This window comes from Rhea pennata, chromosome 1, assembly GCF_028389875.1.
Source record: "Rhea pennata isolate bPtePen1 chromosome 1, bPtePen1.pri, whole genome shotgun sequence".
NCBI lineage: Eukaryota > Metazoa > Chordata > Aves > Rheiformes > Rheidae > Rhea > Rhea pennata.
In genome coordinates, this window is record NC_084663.1 from 103802229 (window position 1) to 103812037 (window position 9809).

Sequence of the window (9809 nt, forward strand, 5' to 3'; positions counted from 1 at the left end):
TCACAGAACCAGAACAGTTTTATTATAGTGCTTAGACAAATAATTATCATGTATCATCAAAAATTGTTCTCATGACAAAAATTTAGACTTAGCTTATCAATGTGATCAACTGCATCTTAGTAAATAATACAATCGCAGACAGTTATTTCCCATTAAGAAATACTGTAAAATATACAAAAATGTTGTTTCAGGCAAATGTCCTTTTTGCAAGTATGCAAGTGGCATTTCTGAACAAGTGCATTTTTGAACTTTCGTACTGAGTCCTATCAAGCGTACACAGAGCTCTGTGTTTTGCGAAAACCATCTTACTCATAGTTTACTCAACTTCAGAAGACTCTTTCTGAAAAAGTCACAAGATTTATATACATAAAGGCACAGCAATTCTGTTGAAACTAGCTATGTTACAGTACAATGAAGTTTAGTCAGTGCCTTTCATGCAACAAACTTCACTAACAAATTTGAATCCTCTTCAGTAAAATTAACTGTACAAGGACTGTATCCTTGCCATTCTGTAAAATGAACAATCAGCTATTATTTAATCAACTCAAATATACTACAGAAATGTGAAAGAAAGTAGTATGTAAAACGCTTTTCCTTTTTGCCTAAATTTACTAATCTTCAAGGCTATATCTCATCAAAATAAAATATCTTTCAACTAAAAGCAAAGGTAAAGTTTCATTTGTGCTAAGATGACAGACTAAGTATTTCTACAGCTGGTTTTATAAAAATGATGTATTTTATATAGGTGCTGTCCTAGGAGACATCACCACTAGCTGCAGAACAGCCAATTCTAAAAATAGATAAGGAACTGAGATTAGAAGAAAACCTTGAACACAGCGGTCATATTCAGGAATAAATACATGAATTCATCATTAGAACTAGATCCCTATTTGGTCCAGTGCTTAAAAAGACTGCATGCAATGGACACAGTAAATGTAGTTCTCCCTGTTAATTGATTCAAAGTATTCTCTCCTTCTCCCTCCCAATATCAAGCTGTCATTTTTGAAGCATCATAGTTTTTCTAGGCATCAGTTGCATTGAAAGAATATTTGCATTTTTACATATCTGCAGCTGAGTAAGTAGAAGGCAGACCATATATGGCCATCAAGCTAATCCACTCCCAAAGCTTTGAGCTGCCGTTCAATCTCTTCATCTGAAATCGTAGCAGCTTTTGATGTTGATGCAGATGGTAAGCTTCTAGCAGCTGATGGAGCTTTGGCCATCTAGAAGATAATAGAAGTTTTCTTTAGTGAAAAGAATATGCATTGTGACAACCTGACTTCTACAACAGGACTTTAGAATAAAGGCTTCTAGAAGAAGCTATTTAAAAAAGGAATGAAGGGGAAGAAGCATTTGAACTGAGTAAAAATCCCCATACCTTTCCAGAAATTTCAATTCCGATCTCATCAAGCACTTGGTTAACAATATCCTGGCTTTCTTCCTCTTCATCTGATGCATCAAAAATATCATCCAGAGTATCATTAACTTGGAACAAAAATAAAAACACATTGCATTATGCAAAAAATATTACAAAAATAACTAAGTACCATCCTTCTACTTTCCCAGAACACAATGAATAAAGATACCAAGACAAAGAACCTGTATATAGGAGAATTTTTCTTATCTTTGATTTGCAAAGCATGTGAACATAGCTAGAGGAACAAAGAGTAAGGCATATATAAAATGCCTTTATAAAATGCTTGGTTTCACCAAAGTTATTTAGTTGCTCTGTCTTCCCCCCTCCTTTTTTTTTCATTTAAGTCCTACAGTTCTAAAAAACATACCTTTCCTCCTCTTCCTCCAAACAAGTTATAAAATTGTTAATTTCTGAATTACAAAAATGCAATTCTGAGCTGTTGAGTTGTTCATATCTTGCTCAACAATACTGGTTTGAATCCATGCTACTTATTAGGGCCAACACAGTGGCAGGGACGGGAAGGCTTGCAGCACCACAAAGTGCTATATGACTTAGTTGACAGATGCAATCAATAACAAAATGCTGACTCCTTCTCCTTGCCCTCCAGAAAAGAAGTTTGTGGCTTAAATTAAAAAAGGAGACAGACGCATACAGACACACACACCCCTACCTCCTACCACCACAAATGCAAAGCTGAGATGATCAGTAATCTCTAAATTAAACTCAAATTTAAGCATCCAACCCCTGAACAGAAAATACCAACAGACCTATAGCCACAAAAGGCAATTTTTCAAGCCCTGCTATTAGTTACACTGACAAGGTTTTGAACCAGTTTCAAGCCCTCTCCTCCTACTAGATTCTTTCTAGATGTATGATGAGTGTTTTGCATGCTGATGGGAGGGAATGAATTTATGTATCTATTGGTACTAGAAAGCATAAGGCAGTGTCCTTGCACAAGACACTCATCGTTTTGTTTGCTCTTCATTCGCTATCAAGAATCTCATTAATTGTAATCACAGCAGTATTTCTAGCCTGCTTCTAACCCTTCAAGAGTGCTGTGTCCTGAAGCTAGGTACTCACTACAATGCAAAACTTACTCATTTCTTCAGTCATTTCCATCTTCATATTTTCCTTCTGGAAATTCTGCATAGTTTGCAGTGTCTTCTGTGGGTCCATTTTCTTGTTAACTGCTTGCATTGTCTAACAATATTAAAAAAAAATAATAATATTAATCATACACCATACATCATTCTTTTCCAAGCTTTCTGTATTGATAAGAGAAAAAAAATTTACTTTTAATGTGACCAAAACAATCCAATTCTTTCCTCTCCAATAACATTAGCCATAATAGTCCATGAAAGTACCTGCTATGTTTCAGAAAGTGTCACTTTTCTGAATTCTAGTTTGATTTTTATTAGATAATTCTACTGACCTTCTCTCCACTTCTCCATGATTAATTTATGACAATTTGTTTTTAAGAGATTTAATCCAATGCATCTCAGTAATAAAGAGCCAAAAAAAAACAAGTCAGCTATGTAATGATTAAAAATTAAGATCAACTAATTCACATGCAAGACTTGTAAGAATGTTGAGTAAAGTCACAAGTTGTTCAGCTTGACCAATTACACAGACAAGCCACCTCTTTGTGGGCTAGCCCTGGAAGATGGAAAGCTTGCTGCAGAACCACAGCTTGACATCTCTGAACAGTTGATGTTTGTCAACTTACTGCTCCTAAAAGAAACCTGACAGGAAAGACCTAGTAGTAATTACTTTCTGCCTGAATTTGCATTATATTATTGAATTTACTTGATGCATAACTGGATGCAACTCGGACTATGATAAAAGTATAACTTGCCTACAACGTGTGCTAATTCAGCTTGAAGTGCAGAATACAGAACAGTCCAGCTTGCCAAAAGCAAAATTCATATTTATCAACTCAGGCAAATAGGAAAAGGTTTGCAATTAACTCAAACCTGAGATTTTTAAACATCTTTTATGAGATGAGGTATGTGAGAGAAATAATGCAGTATTATTTTCTTAGAGTGCAGAGAGCAAGAATGACAGGGAAATCCAGATTAAATTTACCTAGAAATGTAAGCTGGTAAACAGTGCCTTACTCTTCATACAAACTAGAACGCTACAGTGACACATTGCCTTGATTTCTGGATGAAACATGCCCTACCTTATTTTTCCCAATAAAAATTGCTTGTGATAAGTTCTACAGGCAAGGCATTGCACAATGACCTTTTTTCTTTGTCTACTAAAAAGTGTTCTTCCACTGGCATTACATTTAATTTTTATCATGCAAGCATTTAACAGATGTCTAGCCCAAGAAAATATGCTTAATTAGGTGTTAACTGGCAGGACTGACTAGATGAAAGCTTCAAACATGAATCAAATTACACTTTTTCACCATATCTTCATTGCCATTTAGAGTATTAAGCAATACATTATAACCCTTCAATGATATTATACAAAATAATACAACTTCATTTTTGCAAGTATAACCTTAAGTTGCTTTCTAATGTAAAATAACATCTTACTTTTGCTGTAGTTGACATAGCTCCTGCCATCTTCATCTGAGAGTTCATCACCTTTGTTTGAGTTGACATAGAGGTAACTTTAGAGCTAACAGCGTACGTTCGATTTTTCTGCTTTCGAAGTTGCACAAGCTGTTTTGCTAGAACTTTACAGGCTTCTTTGTTACCAGTCTTAGCCATTTTCTTTATTTCTAGTTCCTATTAGAAGAAAAAGGTTTAAGATTAATTCCACAGATTTTTTATTCACACAAAGATTCTATAATTAAGCATTAGCACTCTAATAAAATTCCAGAAGTTAACTATGCTCTTGTTTTTCAAGACACACATAAAGTTACATTAATATTCTTCTTTGGTTTTCTAGCAGGGTTTTTCTAGTAAAGGAAGTGAACAAATACAATGCTATTCTGCTCCCACCAGGAAAAATGAAGGAATTACAGTATGACAGTAAAGAATTCCACAAAAGGCTGCACTTCCTCTTTTTCAACATCGTATTACATATGAACATAAGTGCACATTCAATTCTATATCTAGATATGGAATAACATTTCAAAAAAATTGAAGAAACTATTAAGGGCAGCTAACTACTAAGGCCATGACTCTAGTCTTAAGATTTTTGTATTCATTGGTTTTATTCTACTGGCAATCAAGCCATATCACTCATGGAATAACTGGGCAATGTGTAGGTTCTCTTAAACACTTTCTAATTTAGAGCAAATCTCATACCTTTTTGAAGGTGAATGAGATAAAACTAGATAGGCAATAATTAAAGGCTCTGTTTGCCCACATAATATAGCTGGACTCAACTTGGCACATAATAAAAGCAGTCCAATTTGTCTACAACAAGATGTGCTAATTGTGCATCTTAGACTTTAAGCTGGACATTGCCTGCTTGCAAAAAGTTGACTTAATAATTGATACAGGGAGAAATAGTAAGCTATTTAGCCTGGAGACATCATAGGAAAGTTTGAAACAAACAATTTTGTTAAGTGGGATTTTTCAAAATCTGTGTTTTGATCTGTGACTTCATAATGTAAACTTTCTTAACCATTTTTCCTTTTCAGCTTTTTTAAGGAGACCTTACCATGGTAACTAACTGCTTCATCTATGGCTGATCATGCATTGATTTTGTCATTAACCAAAAAGAGTGTTTAAGAGGGGCACTATATTTCTCGAGGGGAATGTACTGGCTACAAGAACACAGATGCTTCACTTTCTCCACTTGCACTGGTAGTCCAGAAAACTGAACTATAAAGTAGGTATATTGCTCTAAAAAGGCAAGTGCTGGTTACCAGAATACACAAGACAGTACACTTCCCTTTGAGTATGAAACTGACCTATTGCATTAGCTCTACTGCTATGAAAGATAATTAAGTTTAGAGATTGCACTGGCAGAAGGTCTTTTCTGAGAGTCTATAATTTCTGAAGGGATGCGTCATAAATATTATTTTTAACCTACAGAAGTGCAGATCAGCAAGCAAGGAGTGTGAGATTGTTCAAATATGACAGCCCTGAAATATATGCAAAGCTATGTGCTTTGTAACTAGTTCACAGAGACCACAAAAACAAATATCTATAGCATGCCAAAAATATAATTTTCAATACCTCAAATATTGTGAAGGCTAGGAAGGATTTGTTTGCACACTACCATTCTAACAGCTAACACTAGAAAATAGTGATTTTCTTACTGAGATGAAACATCTAATTAGTATTTATAACCTTCAGAAAGTAAAATATAAACCAATATCAACCATTGCTAAATCATTGCAAACAATCATGCTGCAGGAATTAAAAGCCTACATCTAGATGATTTTATTCTTAGTTAAGAAGGATTTGGATAGCGAGCTGCCATATATTATTTGCTTTTGAGAGGTTTGGTGCAAGCTTATTCAAGGAAATTACATTCTTCAGAAAAATCTAAATTGATATAGTCATAGGAGGTTACAGAACTGAAACAGAACTGTCTGTGTATTTTAGTAAGTAAATTTCTATTTGTTGTCCATTGGTTCTCCCTTCTCTAGCAGCAGATTTTAACTTCTACAAAGACTTATTTTTCATAACGGTTTTCTTTGCCCTCATTTCTAGAGCAGAAATGGAAAGCCAGCATATCTGAAACAATTTACTGTCATGCATAATCAAAACTTCAATGTGAGTGTTCATGAAGTTTTTTCCAGACTCAGTATATTTCAACTGAAAAATGCCTCACCTACTAGTAACCTATTACATCTTATATGTTCAAGGTTTAAAGAAATAACTCACCTCTGAGCTTTTTGGATCTTATTCCCAAACCCTGATATTAATGTGACCTGCTGTTATCGAACAACACATCAGTAGCAACTGAAACAGTGACTGAATCTGCATAGCTTTTCCCACAGTCTGAGCATGTCTTCATATATTAAAACATACCATCTGCCACATCATTCTACCAGTTACACTGCTACACTGGTACAGCATTCATTCACTGAATACTTCATAGCTCACATACAAAATTTTATATAAATCTTAATTTAGGCAAATAGTTACAGAAAAGTTCTACAAGAATGAAAAGAATAACCATAACCAGGTGATACCCTGTGGACTTGCAAGTGCTTTCTTCCATTGAAGAGGCATGGTAACATATGATAGCACTGAACACTTCTAGACCATTGATTCATAAACCTTTTTGAAAACAAAACTACTACCTGAAGGATAGTGTATGCTAAGGAAGAAGGGAAAAAAAATGGATGTAGTTCTTTAATCAAAAAGCATTGGTTCTGGCTTTTCCTGCGTTAAAGATCGAAAGTCACTTTTAGATAGTAATTTTTTTCCAACACTTACTGATGTGCACAATTTTAATAACTGAGAAGTCAAACGTGGATTTGGGAAAAGACAAATTTTTCAGGATTCAATTATACATTGAGTCATACCTTAGCACTTTGCAAATTTTCTGTGATATTGGGAGGGATTTTTTTGTTTGTTTTTAAAAAAGTAACAACATTCTCTGCTCTACTTACCAGTTGTTTTTCCTGTTTTTCAAGTGCTGCTCTGTCTCTGGTAATAGCCCTCTGCGTACCTCTTAACTCTCGATTTTGCTCCTTTATTATATCTGGAAAGAAAATATTTATAGCTGAGAAAAGTTTTCAGTACTGCATAAACATTTGGTCTGCTGAGCATTCTGTAGACATGCAGTATGTTGAACAGTCTCATTCAGAATGAATAGTCAGCAATCAGTAGTACTACTAAGTCCTGGCATTTCAAATATAAGAAATACCGACAAAATTTATTTTTGTGCATGCACTGTTATGTTTCAACAACATAGACTCCATTCAGTAACAAAGCAAAAAAAAAAAATAGTCTTCACATGTTTCTTTGCACCATAGCAAGGGCTTTAATCACACAGTAAGAATTAGGTATGCACACTTTTCTGCCAGTTTCAACTATAACTTGGCAATAATATATTCCCTGTAAGCTCAGATCTCCTCAGCAAATCAGGCCCAACTGCAACTGGGAGGTCACCTGAAGAAACCTTTTATTTGAGACCACAGGACAGTTAAGGAGTTACTGAGTTCATGAAAATTGTGAAGATACTTCTACTGCAAGTCCTGGATCCTGCTTTTCACTGCCTACTCAATGGAGATTTTTCTCCTTCACAAAAGTATGGTTCAACTTCAAGTCAGACTATAAAGGTATGGTTTCCAAATGTTTTCCATCAGCAGATCCCTAAAAACATTTAAGTATGAAAATACCTTTAAGCTTCCTGACAACTGACACAGGAAGCAGAAGCTTGAACACAGTCTGTCAGGTGAAATGTAGCATCCTTCATAGGATTTTTTTTTCCACTCTTATTTAGCAAATTACTTTCTGGTAAGACCAACTTATTAAATGCAATTATCACTTACAATATAGGCATCAATCACTCTAGCTGCCTTTAACTTTTGTTAGGCCTTACAGGAAGTGCTTTGGGTGTTTCTAATACACAGAAGTGACATCATGGCAGGGCATTGCTACTCTATTGGCAGAGAGTTTGTAACGTGGAAAAAAAAAATCCAGAGAAGGTTGAGCTACTATAAGAAATGAAATCATAAAGGATAAAACTATAACCATCCTTTTCAAGGCGAGCACCAATTTTTCTACAAACAGAAAAGAGGAATTCACATTCTTCTTCACAAATAATTAGAGATACTGTAAAACAGCCATTAAAGCTGAAGTAGTTTCAACCATGGGTTCCAACTGAAAGCCTGGGAACTTCAGTGGCCTTTTAAAGAGGCAGACATCTATAACCCACCCCCATGAACAATTTTGAGCCTAACAAAAAGCTATAACAAACAAATACTGTGATGTTGAAAAAGCGATTTCTTTTTATAGTGCTGCTACTGCTCCGGGAACTACATGCCCATCATCTTCAGGAAACGTATGCTTTTCAATGGAGACTAATGAAGAGCTGAAAGGTAATACAGCACATAAAACTGTGTTCTTCAGACCAGCAAAGCAACAGTGGAAATGATTCCGAAAACAATGCTACAGGCAAGTAATTTTAAGAGGAAATAAACGTGTATTACTTGCATAGCTGCATGTATGAAATCGAAAGAAAAAGAATTGTAATGGAGTTAGGTACAAGCCTGTCTTCCACAACCAAAATACCCGTGCAGAAACCCCTCAGTGCAGGGAAGCGCGAAGTCCGCGCTGAAAGACAACGGGGAGCCAGAATTCAGGGGACAATAACGGTTTGCCCGACGCTCGTTTCGGATCCCACACGGCAGCTTCGGCCGCGGGGAGCAGCGAAGGGAAGATGACAACTGCCCGCAGCTATCGGCCATTTCATTTGCCTTCCGCAACCGCGGGAAAGGGTGAGAACTTGCGTCAGTTGGCGCAGAGAAACGAGGCGAGGACGCGGCTCCTCGGCTCAGCCGACGGCGCGCAGGAGGGACGGGGTCTTTCTGGGAGGGCCTGTCGGTGACGGGCGCTCGCACACTCCCCCCTGCCCCCGTCGGGCACCGGCTGCGCTCCCAAGCGCCCGCGCTTGGAGGCACCGAGGAGGCACCTCCGAGAACCCCTCGGACCAGAGCCGCCCAGCGCGGCTCGGCCCGCCGCACGCCGCCCCAACCCCCCTCAGGCGGGGGCACCCGGGCGGCTGCGGGGCTCCGGGCGAGGGCGGGCGCGGGTGGTTCCGCCGGGAGGACACCGCTGCCGCGGCAGCGCCGCCGCCGCCCTCGCGGGTGACTCACGGCTCCGCCAGCTGCCCGCGGGCCGGCTGCGCCCCGCGCCTGGCGGGGGCAGGGCAGGGCACGGCCGAGCCCTGCTGCGCCCCGCCGCCGCCCGCGGGACCCCCACGGCGGCCGCCCGCCGCCCCGCTCCGCCCCGCCGCGGGGCCGGGCACAGGCCTGGGCGCTTCTGCCGGGGCCGTAAAAGGACCGAGCAGCGCCGCCGCCACCGCCCCCTGCCGTTGGCCCCTTTCCCCCCGGGGCCGCGCTCACCGTCCACCGTCTTCTTCTTGAAGAGCGAGGCCATGGCGGCAGCCGGACCCCGAGCCGCCGCCGCAGCGGGCTCCGTCCCGCTCCTCAGGTGACCAGGAAGCGGCGGCGGCGGCGCCGCGCAGGCCCGCCCCGCTCCTCCTCCCGCCGCCAAGGGGCGGGCCGGGGCCGCCGGGCCGGGCCGGGCCTCGCTGCGCACCGCCCCCCGCCGCGGGGCGGGCCGGGTGCGTGGGGCCGCCGCTGCGCGCGGGGTGCTCGGTGCCGGCGTTGGGCCCCGCGGAGCGGCTACGTGTCGTAGCGCCCCGGGGGGCCGCGGCGTAATTGGGCAGCCCTTCCCCCCCTCAAAAAAAAAAAAAAAAAAACCACAGAAAAGGGAAAAAAAGAAAAGCTCGCTGCGACTTATTT

The 9809-nt window shown here is 40.1% G+C and overlaps 1 protein-coding gene across 1 annotated transcript; it reads right to left on the reverse strand.

Annotated features, from left to right (window-relative positions):
• On the reverse strand, positions 1-9544 carry CHMP2B (charged multivesicular body protein 2B). The gene is made up of 6 exons (XM_062572918.1): positions 9408-9544; positions 6948-7039; positions 3961-4155; positions 2515-2617; positions 1379-1485; positions 1-1223 (listed from the first exon to the last, which is right to left on the reverse strand). Exons 1-6 carry the CDS (start codon positions 9439-9441, stop codon positions 1110-1112), a joined length of 645 nt encoding a protein of 214 aa, XP_062428902.1. The 5' UTR covers positions 9442-9544; the 3' UTR covers positions 1-1109.
• Positions 9545-9809: the final 265 nt, after the last annotated feature.

Bases quoted from the DNA above. Each gene is read 5' to 3' on its own strand.
- CHMP2B (XM_062572918.1), bottom strand. From the start codon at position 9,441: ATGGCCTCGCTCTTCAAGAAGAAGACGGTGGACG. The intron at 2,618-3,960 runs GTAAGATGTTAT...TAATATTGTTAG, and splicing joins CTATGTCAACTACAGCAAAA to ACAATGCAAGCAGTTAACAA. The intron at 1,224-1,378 runs GTATGGGGATTT...ATTATCTTCTAG, and splicing joins GAATTGAAATTTCTGGAAAG to ATGGCCAAAGCTCCATCAGC.